Source organism: Ochotona princeps, chromosome 6, assembly GCF_030435755.1.
Source record: "Ochotona princeps isolate mOchPri1 chromosome 6, mOchPri1.hap1, whole genome shotgun sequence".
Taxonomy (NCBI): Eukaryota; Metazoa; Chordata; class Mammalia; order Lagomorpha; family Ochotonidae; genus Ochotona; species Ochotona princeps.
Genome location: NC_080837.1, coordinates 64,793,186 through 64,807,564, shown reverse-complemented (window position 1 = coordinate 64,807,564; position 14,379 = coordinate 64,793,186). Strand labels below are relative to the sequence as shown.

General features: G+C 38.2%; 1 protein-coding gene across 1 annotated transcript in view; it reads left to right on the top strand.

Moving 5' to 3' along the window:
• MDGA2 (MAM domain containing glycosylphosphatidylinositol anchor 2) overlaps positions 1-14,379 on the top strand; it is a 687,915-nt gene that overhangs the window by 543,617 nt on the left and 129,919 nt on the right. The window contains exon 8 of the mRNA XM_058666386.1: positions 669-962. Within this exon, the coding sequence (XP_058522369.1) occupies positions 669-962 (294 nt within the window). The remainder of the gene's footprint in view (positions 1-668; positions 963-14,379) is intronic.

Sequence of the window (14,379 nt, the reverse complement as noted above, 5' to 3'; positions counted from 1 at the left end):
TTATTTTTTAATTTAAATTGATTTTATTGAAAGAGTATAAAACATTTTCAGTGGTGCAAAAATACCTTAAAGTGAAATGAAGTGAATTTGCAAAACAATTGGAACTCTGAGGTGAGAGATTACAGTATTTCTCAAATATGATACTGAGCCAACATTTTGACTTCCTTCCCCCTAAGCAGAAGGCAGACGTTGAAGTTGAGAAGTTTGGCCACAAATTACAAACCTGAGTGAAAAGTGGGATTTTTTTTTATAATTAATCAGAGGTTCCTCGTTTTTCTTTCCCTACTTGCAATTCCTGTGGATGCTCGATTTACCCCATTGAGTGATTCCTATTCTGCACAGTCTGGCTCCATCCCTGAGAACTACGGATTCTGAAGACTCAGTCAGTGGCTTCTAAGGACGTGTGGTTCAGAAGATAGTTCTCATGTTGTCCTTTTGTTTTCCAACTCCTTGCCAAGTATACTGATCTTATGTCATTAAGAGTGTTCGGTCAAACCAATGGTGTTATTTTGTGTAGGAATGTGTATTTCCAAGGTCTCCGTATTTTTGTCATCTGAATTGTCACATTTCTTCAGCCAGCAGAAATTGTTTCCTAATGATATTCTGTATCTGAATATGCTTTACCAGTTTATACTAACCTTGAAAAATTTTCTTTTTCCCATTTCAAGTTCCACCCAATCTGACTGTTCCACAGGAAAAATCACCTTTGGTCACCAGAGAAGGAGATACAATAGAACTGCAGTGTCAAGTAACTGGAAAACCTAAACCAATCATCCTTTGGTCTAGAGCAGATAAAGAAGTTGCAATGCCTGATGGGTCAATGCAGATGGAGAGTTATGATGGAACCCTGAGGATTGTGAATGTATCTAGGGAGATGTCAGGACTGTACAGATGTCAGACCAGCCAATACAATGGATTTAATGTGAAGCCCCGGGAAGCCTTGGTACAACTCATCGTTCAGTGTGAGTACCTTCCTTTTTATGTATTTCAAATTGGGAATAACAGGGGAAATGATGTCTATATTGATTGAGTGAGAATGAGGTAATTTTTGGAACTGAATTAGGATGAAACACTTCTGCATCATTGCTATCCAATTTGAACTAATTTTTTGTTCTCTCTGCTTATTGAGCCTACGAGGAAAGAGTTGTACTGCTCTGTGTGATAATTATAATAATGTTATGTGGTTGGTTAAAGCCGGAGAACCAACAAGCCTAATGGTTAAAAACTGTCCATGTGCAATGAAGCAAAGTGGAGACTGGAAGTAATTGCTAATTCAGGTTATAAATGCTCTTTTGTTTTCACAGTTCATGTTCCTTTTACAGGCAATTGCATGCCCTTTGCCCAAATTATGCCCCTCTTTCGAAGCATCCTTTCACTTTGATAGTGGGGACCTAATCATTAAAGTGCTATGTTTGCATATCTGAAGCTTTAACCTTGGGTTACAAAATTATCTAGTAATAGAGAGCTAACTCAGACAAAGCTTAGGTGTGAAAGTTTTGCCTTTCTTAAGAGATAGTTTAACTGAAAGTTTAGTGACATAAATTTTGGACTTTTTAAATTGAAGTTATGTTTACAAGTTTTTAAAAAATAAACACCAAGGGTTTTACATTTGCTTTTGATTTTAAAAGGACCCAGATCCAAAAATGTAAGGTCAGTATGAATTTAGCCTGTTTTACATGCAAACTCGATTTTTTGCAGTCTGACGTCATTTAGCATAATCGTCTCCAGTTGCATCCATTTTGTTGACAATGCCAGGATATCATTTGTTTTTGTTGCAGAGTAACATTCCATTATGCGTTTGTGTCCATTTTCTTTATCAAGTCATCACCTAATGAACATCTAGGTTGCTTCTGTAACTTAGCTATTGTGCAGTAAGCTGCCGTAAGCACAGGAGTGGAAGTAGCTCTCCTGTGTCTTGCATTTTCATTGGATGTGCGTCCAGGAAGGAGAGGCCTAACTTACAGCGCAGATTTATGGTTTTCTATAAATGCTGTGTCAGTTGTATTCCCACCAACTGTGTAAGAGGGCACCTTTTTCCTCGTGGGTGTTTGATGCTTTTTTCCTTATTTTTGCATACTAGCCCTTCTAACTGCAGTGAAGTGGTACCTTTTTTATTCTTAACTTTTTCTTCTTTCCCTGATAGCTGCCAGTCCTATGCCATTTCTTTTACATCTGTTGGACATTTGTATTTTATCTCTTGATACATGTCTGTTTGTATGCTTTTCCCATTACTTATTTGAATTGTTATGTTTTGTTGTTGTCGTGTGTGTTGAGTTCCTTCTACATTCTGAATAGCAATCCTTTATCAGCTACCTAGTTTGCAAATATTTTCTCTCATCTGGATTGTGAGCTCTTCACTTTGTTTATTCCTTGTTTTGCTGTACAGAAAGTTCTAAGCTTGGTGTAATTCCATTTGTCTGCTTTTTGCTTTTACTGCATGTATTTGTAGGGTCTTAGTCAAAAAGGTTTTGCTTTGGCCAGTGACGTGCAACAGCTTCCCTATGCTTTTCTTGAGGAATTTGCTGGTTACAGATCTTCAATTGAAATCTTTGAGCTACTGTGATTTGATTTTTGCATAGGGCATAAGGTAGGGCCCTCTGCATTTTGTTTATTTTGTTAGATGGGCTGATAATCTATCCATTTTGATTTTTTTTCTCAAAAACTAGCTCTTCAATCTACTCTTTTGCATTATTATTGATTTGGAACTTACTGCTTTCTTTAGCTCCATTAACATTTGATTTGTAAACTGGGTGCCTGTTCATGTACTACAGTGGTATTGTCATGTTGAATTGATTCCTTAAGCATTGCATATAACCTTCTTTGTGTCTTCAACAGTTTATCTTTCACAGTCTATTTAGAATGATAGCATGTAATGACTTCCGCTTTCTTTTGATTTCCATTTACAAGGGATATCATTTTCATCCTCTCATTATTAGTCTCTGTATTATGAGGTGTGTTTCTTGCAAACAGCAGATAGACTGGCTTTGGTTTTCGTTATTATTGCCATTCTTATTTTTTATATATATATTTTTATTAATATTTTGCATTATGTGACAGTTTCATAGTCTCTGGGAATCCCCCCACCCCTCCCCCTCCCCTCACCCCTGGTGGATTCCTCCACCTTGATGCAGTATTACAGTTCAAATTCAATCAAGATTCTTTCCTTGCAAACATATACCAAGCCATTCTTATTTAAATCCATCTAGCACATCAATATATTTCAGTTGGTTAATTGGGATATTTATATTCATGGTAATTATTGATAAAGAAAGACTTGGTACTGACATGTTAATAAATATTACCGTTATTTCTTTGCATCTCCTTTGTACTTTGAGGTTTTCTGTCTTCACAGTAGTTCATGATACTCATCATCTTTCTCTGTTGCTCTGAGTAGTCCAGCGGTAAGTACAGTTGGAAGGCTGGGCCAGTGGTCACCGTGGCAGGGAAGGAGCGGTCTTACACTTCTTCCTGCCCCGTGTCCACTGGACTTCTTCTCCTTGTCCACTGGAATTTCTCTCAGTCAGCCACAGGGCTCGTGGTCCTGAAAGTTAATAAAGAATTCAGTTCCCTTTTCATGTCAGTAAGATTAATTAATGACCAAAATCTTAAAAGTGCTTTGTCAAAACTCTATAATTTCATCTATTTTTAACATTGTAGTTTCGTTTTAAAGCTTTTTTTTTTTTTTAAAAAAAAACTTACTGGTAACTTCTTATTCTGGTCCATATTATACTTGGTAATTGTGGACGTGTCTAAGTTAGGAATGCAGAATAACAAAAGCCTAAAGGTTCTGTGTCCTGTTTACAGTAACTTAATCATAATGAAATAATCTAAAGCATTAGGTTGGTTTTTTTTTTTTTTTTTTTTTTTGGTTCATTCTTAAAAAGTCAAAGGTTTATCCTGCGTGGTTTTTCTTTGAATTTCAGTCATTACTTTCACTAACATGCTTTGGGAACTATAAAATAATTTCTTGTTAAATTTCCAGCTTGCTTATAAATATTGAAAATAAAGTCATTATATGTTCATCAGGTCATGGCTTTTAAAGTTAGTAATTTGCATTAGCATATTACTAGCATAATGTAGTAGTATGCATGGGCGTACTCTCAAAGTTACTTTTCCATAATTAGCCAATAAAATATCGGTTATTTGAATATTGATTAAACAAAAATCCCATTAGATTTTTTTCAAGTTGTATACAAATTAAATGACAATTCCATTGTTCTCCTAGAGAAATTATTTTCCTTATGTTAATAGTTTTCTACTGTACTTAAAAGTTGCATAATTTAAAGCATGTAAATCATAACCTGCTGACATAAGCTGCCGTTTACATGATTTTTCTCAAATCTTCTGACAAATGAGTATATTTTGAAGTGTGTTTCCCTAAAAATCTGATGAAGAGGATACACACTGTCCTGTCCCCCATCAGTGTGAAGGCACGCTTGTGAGAAACAAGCAACGTCAAGGTGTCTGTGATATATTATTGTCAAGAATCCTAAAAACTGAAAACCAGAGCCCGAGAGTAGGGCTACATTGTATTAAATCACTACCTCTCAGCTATTTAAATGTGACTTTATGCACCCCTTGTCATTGGTATTTTCATAATGAGGAAAAACTGTGAAAAAGAACAGTCAGGACTATGGAGAAAGCCATGTCACTTCCTGTTTCCGTTTCTAAAACAAGAACAAATTGATGGGGGAAAGAGAGTGCCTTTTAGATCAAGGCTTTGTTTCGTGTTATATTCCGTAAGAAATTGGGTAAAGATTGCATGACAGTTACAATCAAAATAAATATTCAACACTAGCAGATTTTCATGAACTTTATAAATGAAAGAAAATTAAAGACAAACTGAAAAGCATTACAACAGATGCACTCAGTATGGCTAGTTACCAAGTAATTTTCCGTGGTGTTAGGTTGTATAGATGAATGTTTTGAGTTAATGTAACTATTGCTTCAAATTTTTTAATACAAAATGATTCTGAAAGTGGCGGTGTTAATAAGAATCAAAATCAAGTTATATCAAAGGCAAAGTAAGGATACGAAAGAAGGAATAAGGGACAGTGCGTCATATTCACAAGGAAGATATTAAAGGATAGCAAAGGCATTTGTAAGTGAATAAATCAAATTTAATTGGTTGGCAGGAGAATAAAGTGACTTCCAGCTCTGTTTCCTGGAAAGCTTCATTCGTTCAGATGTGTCTGTATTGTCCGTAATTGAGGTCGTCTCTGCGGGGTTCTGTCGCTGTTGCTTCCTCCTCTGGTTCACAGCGGTTCTTGAGATCCTTCCTACCATTCAGGTCCTGGTTAGGTCTCACCTCTTCAGACTGACTCTCAGGACGTTGCAGCAAATCAAAGTGAAACTCCTTCTTGAACACACACATCAGATGACACACTTCTTCCAAACATCAGTAATTTTTTTTTTAAAAGATTACTTGTTTGGAAGTCACCGCAACAGAGAGCGAGGCGAGATAAAAGGAAAGAAATCTTCCATCTTTGGGTGGACTCCTCAAATGATTCAACAGTAATATCATAGCCACATGGAACTCAGAATTCCATCTTGTTCTCCTATGTAGGTGGCAGGGATCCAAGTCCTTGGGCTGTCTTGTGCTGCATTTTCAGGCATGTTAGCAGGGTTCTGGATCAGAAGATGAGTGGCCAGGACTCAAACTAACACTATGTAAAGGATGCCCGTGCTGCTGGCAGTGCCTGAGCCCACTGTGTGACAGCATTGGCTGTGGTCAGTCACTAACTGTTACGTCATCATTGCTTGTCTTGGCTTTCTCCTGTAATGCTTTCTGTAGTCAGCTTGACCAACATGGAGAATCACTCCTAGTGCTTTCAGTGTACTTCCAGCAAAAAGTGACTTCCTTCTGACAGCCTCTTCCCTCCTCCAATGTAGAAGATTGACCTTGACATTGGAAGGATAACTTTGACATCACAATAATTTGGAGGATCTTTCTTTACCCACACAATCTGAGTTTTGCCACTAAGTGCTATGTATGTTTTCTTTTTTAATGCTCAATTGTTCTGAGTTTAGTGTTCTTTTTTCTTTTTTAAAGGCTTAGTTTTTGTATTTGAAAACAAGCTGACAGAAAAAGGATAGACACACAAAAAAGATCTACATTCCACTGGTTCATTGTTCAAATAGCCACAACATCTGGGGCTCTTTCAACCAATGGAACCAGTGGAACAAAGATCTTTTTTTGTGTATCTCCTTTTTCTATAATTTTTTTTCAAATACATAAACTAAAAAAAATTAAAACTAAAGCTCAAAAAAAATCAAGCTGTTTTTCAAGAAATGCATATACAGCACTAAGTGTTAAAACCAAGGTTACATGGGTAACAGATGGTCTTCATCTGGTATAAAAGGCTCCTCATTGCCCAGTGTGATGGTTCAATGACTAAATCCTCACCTTGCAAGTGCCAGGATTCCATATGGATGCCAGTTCTAATCCCAGCTGCTCCACTCCCCATCCAGCTCCCTGCTTGTGGCCTGGGAAAGCAGTTGATGATAGCCTTGGGACTCTGTGCTCACATGGAAGACCCAGAAGCTCCTGGCTCCTGGTTTCAGGTCAGCTCAGCTCCAAGTATTGTGGCCAATGTGGGAGTGGACCAGGAGATGGAGGGTCTCTCTGTCTCTCCTTCTCTCCATGGGTCTGATTTGCCTTTCCAATAAAAATAAATACATCTTTACAAACAAAAAAAAAGCTATTTAACTCTTTGGGCTGTGTTGTGAGCCCTAACCCCACCATCACCTGGTAAAGGGCACAATCACACTGTGACAGCACACTGTCACATAAGCATTTCGGTTCAGTGTTTGAAGGGTGGGTTGACGGAACTGACCAGTCAGTGGTCCCTGTGTAGTCACTGTAGGCTGACCTATTTGGAGTTCCTTAAGGAGCAAAGCAACTCTTTTTCTACTTTTTTCCCTTCATCTTGTCATCACGCAATTACACCTTGGTAGATTTTTGGATAGTTGACTCATTGTAGCCATCTCTGCCTAGGATAAGTTTCCATTTACTAATACTTAATATTTTAAAATTCTATTTTATTATTCTATTATTATTCTATTACAGTATTAAACAGAACTCAGCCTTTATTAAACAGTATTCCTACATTTGGATTAAATATCCATATTGGTTCTTTTACTGTTTAGAATAGCTATTAGGAACATTAGTCAACTAAATCCCAAGGCGATGCTAACAGTTTTAAAACATTAGTAATTATGTTTTCTTTTATCTTACTCTCCCCATGGAGCTTGTACTTAAGTTTTTTATTAAAACAAAAAAAGAGGAAATACATCTATAAGCTCATGCCCAGTAGAAACTGCATGCAGAATAAGTTCTTGGGTTATTATTACATTTCAGCATATCACGTATAAGTATTTCACATTTGATTCAATTTTCCCCTGGATTTGTTTTACTCCAGAATATTTGAAAATTGAACTTCCCAAGTGGGCATACCATTTTGCATGCAGTTTCTAGGATCATATCACAACAACCAAACCCTTCCTGTCATCCTGGGCATTCTTGTACTGTCCCATTCATCTTCTAGAAAACAGCACAGTGGATGACCATGGAAGGGCTGGGAAGCCATTGTCCAAGAAAGTAGACAGGAGCTCCTCACTTCAGAGCACAGATACAATATTTTTTGGAATCAAGCGTGTCCCACCACACAGTACCCAGGAAATCATGGTTGTCAGTATAGGGCTCATTTAAGAACATAAATACATTGCTTATATTTGTTTCTATCCCCGCTGCTTTTAATGTATGTCCAGTCATAGTCCAAACTGTAGAAAAACCTCATCTGTGAGGTTTTATGTTGAGTGTCTAGGCAAAGAAGTGGGATAGGGGGCCCGGTGCAGTAGCCTAGCATCTAAAGTCCCTGCCTTGAGAGTGCCAGGATCCAGTTTGGGTGCCTGTTCTAATCCAGGCAGCCCTGCTTCCCATCCAGCTCCCTGCTTGTGGCCTGGGGAAAGCAGCCGAGGACAGCCCAAAGCCTTGGGACCCTGCACCCAAGTGGGAGACCCGGAGGAAGCTCCTGGCTCCTGGATTCGGATCGGCGCAGCTCTGGCGGTTGTGGTCACATGCGGAGAGAATCATCAGACAAAGGATCTTCCTTTCTGTCTCTCCTCCTTTCTGAATATCTGACTTGCGGTAAAAAAAAGTTTAAAATCTTTAAAAAAAAAAAAAAGGTGGGATAGGAAGCAGCTATTTTTATAAGAAAATGAAAATGTCCCTTGAACCAGCCAAGACTCCTGTTTGTTGATGTTGACTCAGTAGTTTTTGCCCACACAGTTGTGCAAAGAAATAAATGTAATTGGATGGTCTTGGTGTTTTTATACTATTAAGTGGGTATTTGTCCCCTTACAACCCTCCAGATACACGAGTAAATAAATGTATTTTGAATAGAAAGCAGTTAAGACACCCCATTTCCCAGAATGCTTTTCTCTCCTCCATCCTCCCTTTTTTGCTTTTTGAAAATACATTATTTTTTTTTTAGGAGAACTGTGTATCACCACATTTTTTCCATTGAAAGGAAATATTACAAATATACTATAATATTAATTTTATATGTATATAAAAGTGTCTTTATAAAATTTCTTCATTAAAAAAGAGTTTGTAGGCCCAGCCCGGTAGCCTAGTGGCTAATGTCCTCACTTTACATGCACCAGGATCACATATGGGTGCCAATTTGTGTCCTGGTAACCCAGTTCCCATCCAGCTCCCTGCCTGTGGCCTGGGAAAGCAGTCAAGGACAACCCAAAGCCTTGGTACCCTGCACCCACGTGGGAGACCTGGAAGCGGCTCCGGACTCCTGACTTAAGATCAGCGTAGCTCTAGCCCTCTTGGTTGCTCGGGGAGTGACTCAAAGGACGGGAGATCTTCCTCTCTGTGTCTCCTCCTCTGGGTATATCTGAATTTCCAAAAGTAAATAAATAAATAAATAAATAAGAAAATAAAGTACATCTTTAAAAAATTTTTTTGAAAAAGAGTTTGTTTTCCTAAAATCAATATATTCCTCCTAAATATAGATCTTAGGTATTTTCTGAATGCAAATATTATCATCTTCTGCCATGCAAATAAAAAAGTCTATAATAATAAATCATCAAAATAAATCCCATGAGATAAACAGAAACATTGCTAAGATGTTATTAACTTATTTTAAAAATGCTACTGATCTGCTTTGTACGGTGGGATATATGAAGTACAAAAAATACACAGGTCTCTAATGAAGAATAAATATGTAAAAATACTTCAGAAATTAGCTGATAATGCAAGAAATTGAATATTAGAAAACCATTTTAGCTAAATTTTTGGTGTAGCCAATCTGGAAGGTAGACTTCAAAGGCCAGTGCTGTGAAAAGCATGACATGTCCCTACAGCAGAATTTTTAATTGTTGTCAATGATTTTATTAACTGTTAGTTGTTGGATATTTTTTTATATCAAGAGCCAAGAATTTTGTTTATATGTATTTAAGATTGTAGTATAATGGATATGTTCTATAAAAAATATATTGTATGCATTATATTTTGATAACTTTGTAAACTTCTGTAAGACACCCTATTAAGAATTTTCACAATTTCAACTACTTTTAAACTCATGGAGCTGCTATAGGCGGTTCCTGGTGACACATGTACTCATGTATACATCAGAAATAAACTATAGCTTTCCAGCAGCACTCTTTATCGTGTGTCACTGCCTTGGGACATTTGCAAAGGTCTGAAAATGACTTCTGTTTTCATTATCAGTATCTGAGGAATGCTACTGGTATCTAGTGAGTAGAGTTTGGGGATATTACTAAATGTTTCATGCATAAAGCATCTCCTAAAATGAAACTTTTCTGACCAAAATGTAACTCTTAGTTATAGGTAGAGGGGATCTGGCCTTTCCATTAACAGGTGTTTAGATGCTCTAGTGGCATGCCCTTCCCTGCTGTGTGCCATGATGACAGAAATACCTCCACGCGTTGCCATGTGTCACCAGATCGAGAAAGTCATCTTTCAGGATCAGTGCCTAAATGACAACTCCTATATGCGCTTACATCTAAATATCGGAATGGGAACTCTGCTGGAATCCTGTGTCTCCTAGGAGACAGTGGCTCTTACACGAAATTTGTAATCACAATTTCCAGGATCTTGATGAGCTCTGCCAGTTCTAAGAGTCACTGTAGTCAGATCAAAGCCCTAGTTTCTCGCCCAGTTGGTTTTTTTTTTTTAAGATTTATTTTTATTGTGAAGTTAGATATATATATATATATAGAGAGAGAGAGAGAGGAGGAGAGACAGAGAAGATCTTCTGTTCAATGATTCACTCCCCAAGTGACCTCAATGGCCGATGCTGGTGCTGCACCAATCCGAAGCTAGGAGCCAGGAGCTCTTCTGGGTCTCCCACATGGGTGCAGGGTCCCAAGGCTTTGGGCTGTCACCCAGTTTTAATGGTCCTCTGATTACAAAAGCAGTCACTACTGAACTGTTGCCTAAACTCAGTTAGCTTGCCTTCTCAGGTTACCAGAATTTTAGAGCTAGGATGTTAAAAGGGAGTCTAATTCTTATGCCGCAGGAAAAGCCTATTTTGTTTGGTTTTCAATCCCTGTAACTACTTTTGTTCTCTTCATCTGGCACGCTAAGCATTCTTTGCAACTGGTTTACTATTGCAGTTTTGTGTAATAAGTCAGTATGTTTCCATCATACCTATTTTTGAAACATGTTTTTGACTAATCTGTGAAGTAGGGCACCTGCGTTCTGTCTTTTAGCTTTTGATCTGGGTTTGGCAGCGAGTGGCTGGATTTCATGCTGTTGCTTGAGGTCATTTTGATGCATGTGCTGAGTTCCTTTCTTGTAGTAAATGAGTGTCTTTCCTTGAAGCCTTACAGACTGAGCTAGACAAAAGCTAAAAGTTCCTCAAGGGAAGCTTCAGGATTTAAGCTGACCAAGCATTTTTAAGTTGAAAGCTATTCTCCCTTGATTTGATATTTACAAGCCTTATTTTAGAGGCAGAAATTTACTGTCTCCTGCTTTCCGCATTGTTGACAACGAGAAAGAAGCTAAATTCATTTCTTGAAGTACTAAATAGTTGGATTTTCTTTTTGAAATATTATTTATCAATGGTTGACAAAATGTTTAAATGTTTTCCTCAAAAACAGTACTGTGTAACTTTAGTATACCATTTTAAAAGAAGATTTATTTATTTTTATTGCAAAGTCAGAGAGGAGGAGAGAGAGAGAGGAAGATCTTCCGTCCAATGATGCACTCCCCAAGTGACCGCAACGGCTGAACCTGCCCCTATCCAAAGCCAGGAGCCTGGCTGGAGTCTGTTCCAGGTTTCCCACGCAGGTGCAGGGTCCCAAGGCTTTGGGCTGTCCTCGACTGCTTTCCCAGGCCACAAGCAGGGAACTAGATGGAAGACAGGGCTACCAGGGTTAGAAATGGTGCCCATATGGGATGCTAGTGAGCGCAAGGTGAGAACTTTAGCCGCTAGACTACTGTGCGGGGCCCTTGAGTACCATTTTTAATATAAAAGATTTAATTACATAAATTCATCATGACAGGAAAACACTAAAAGTTAGGAGAGCAACTGAGCAATATTAAAGAAAAATGAGAGAGAATTAATTGTCATTTAACTTATACTGAAATGTGTAAGTGAGGTGTCAAGGGACTCTGAAAATCTTAAGTCTGTTGACAATCATCAGTTTCTTTGCACCCAAGATTGTCAACAGTTTGTGTGGAGATTCTAGTATTTGAAGGTACGTGTTTTGAGCACAAGATAATCACTTTGTATACGTAAGAAAAGGATTAAAATAATGCTTGATAGCTGGAAAACAGGTATTAATAATTTATGAATGTGACATTTTAATTTAAACACTCATTTCAGTCCCTCAAGTACTAATGTACTGATCATATGCATACACAAATGTGTGAGGAGATACGCAGAATGCAAGTATTTTGGGATACTTTAATTTGTCTGGGTTTGTCTTACCATCATGTCATCCATCCATCATCCACCCATTTCAGTGTTGGCTTCAATCAGAATATATTTATTGATGCATATTTTCACTGTCACTTTCTATGATATCATCCATTCTAATTCTGCTTTTATTAATATTTTCCTTTGATTACTGTTCTGTCTCCAAATTAAATTATGATTCAACTGTTTTCATAATCTGCCCTTTGTTGTGGAACAAAATAACTTTATCTGTCATTTTTATGCAGATCATTTTCATATTTGCTTTTGCGATGTTTAGCTAACTTCTGTGAAATGTCAGCTTTGGTTCATGACAAATTTTACAAATAACTTAACAGTAACCAACATTGTACTTGTTCCTGTTAGTTTGTCTCTCCTTGTATTCCTGCGCTACTTAAAAGAATCCTTTTTTTCTGAAACCAGTCTAAGAGTCACCATTTTTCTCTATTTCCAATATAGAATTGATAAGTAGCCAGTTAGAATTCTGGCTTTGCTAATTAAACTATGCTTTCCCCGTTCATTTGAGTATGTTTGTTCTTATGAAAGGAAATCTGAGCGTGTCAGATTTCTCTAAGGATTTTGCTGGGTGATGCCTGAAAGTGGTTAATCCCACTTTTGGAAAGTAGATCACACTCCCTAAGTGTTTCTCTTCTTGCAAAACCCTCTCTGCTTCATTCTCATGTTTGTTAAATTGGGGCATCCTGAAAAGCTTTCTCCCATTTTCCTCCACTTGTCTTCCCCTCTTTCCTTCACAATGCTAGTATCAGATAAACACTGCTATAAACAAATAGGAGCAGAAATATTTTCATTAGCATCCAACAGTGTGTATTTGCTAGCACAGACAAGAATATGTAGAGGGTTCAAGGAACTTAAACACCAATGTTTGGCTCAGCTATCAGTACAGTTCTTTCTGGATTTGTCTTATTATCAGTGGGTTTGTTTGCAAACAACACTACAACTGATTGGAGGCAATTTTGTGGAACCCCCGACTGGGTCTGTTCTCCTGCCTAATATGCAGAAAGTTATTCTCTGACTTTGGGTGGTGGAAGAAATTAGGTGTTTATTGGAAAGGGCAGAATAAGAAGATGGGCAGCTACTGCTTAGTTCCTGGCATCCTCGCGGAGTTAGGGGTGAAAGTTCTTATACTTTGGAATTGGGGCCGAGAGATGTGGGATCAGCTCAGATCCAAATTCCTGTTTGCTCAATGGAGGTTGTACCCTTCCTGTGACTGGTCAGTAATGTCGTGCTCTGTAGGGAATGTGTGATGATCAGGTGGGCTTCAGTTGGTTTAAGGGTTACTTGAAAGTAACAGTTACATACCCAGAGCTTGAATACACTATCCAACTCACTCCAGGACAGTGCTGGTCAATGAGGAACTCATCTATTGGAGAAGCAAATGACTCCTTGCATCAGATTATTAGAAGCTTGTCAGACCAGCTGGATCACTCCCTTAAGTGAGTGAATTCCTTTTGAAAGAGGGCAGAGAAGGACACTGTGTGGTGTCACAGGAAGCTGGGTCCTGCTTTTACATTATGGGGGTTCAGTTTCAGTTTCTATAGCCAAGTCCACTTCAAGAAAAAAGAAAAATAGCTTGTCTTCTTTTGGTTCTCATTCAAGGACTGACTCCGTCTAAGACTGGTGTAGCTTGTGTGATCAATCACTCTTTGCAGCAAAGGTCTGGAAGCATTCTGTAGTTGTTAGTGAATGGCAAATGGAAGTTTAGACTCCTAAAACGGCAAACAATATTCTCCATATGTGCATTACTGTCAAGATGAATAGTCTATTGCCCTATATGTTCAAACATACATTTATATTCTTTGTAACTTTTCTGTAAAGATCATAAATTTCATAAAACCATAAAATAGGGTAGATTGGAAATGTTTGTTGTAGGCAAGTTAGGCTCTAACTTCCTTGCTTAGAGAAGCACTCTAAGTACAGGAGCAAATACAGTGCACAAGTGATAAAGTTTATTTAAAAGGTAACAAAAACACACAAAGATGAGCTCATTATTCAGATCTGTTGTGGCCAGGAAAGGCTGATGATGGGATAGGGAATTACAGAGGTGGTGCCTCAGCACCCTGACTCATCCTCATCTGGAGAATCAGAACAAGAGAATGAGAGAGAGAGGGAGGGAAGGAAGAATGAGAGAGAGAGAGAGAGAGAGAGAGAGAGAGAGAGAGAGAGAGTCATAGCGGGAAGAGGAGGCGAGGGAGAACCCCTCCCTATAGAAAGCATTTTATGTGTTTGCACAGGGACATGTTTACTTGGCCCATGCTCTTGGATGAAGGAAGATACATCCTGGAAAATGGAATTACTTGGCTGACAAGTAGGTACATAGGATCCTGTAGGGCAGAGGGGGTGTAACTTCCAGCTCCTGGGCATAATCTAGCTCCATGCCTTATCCAGTATGAGTATCTCCCAG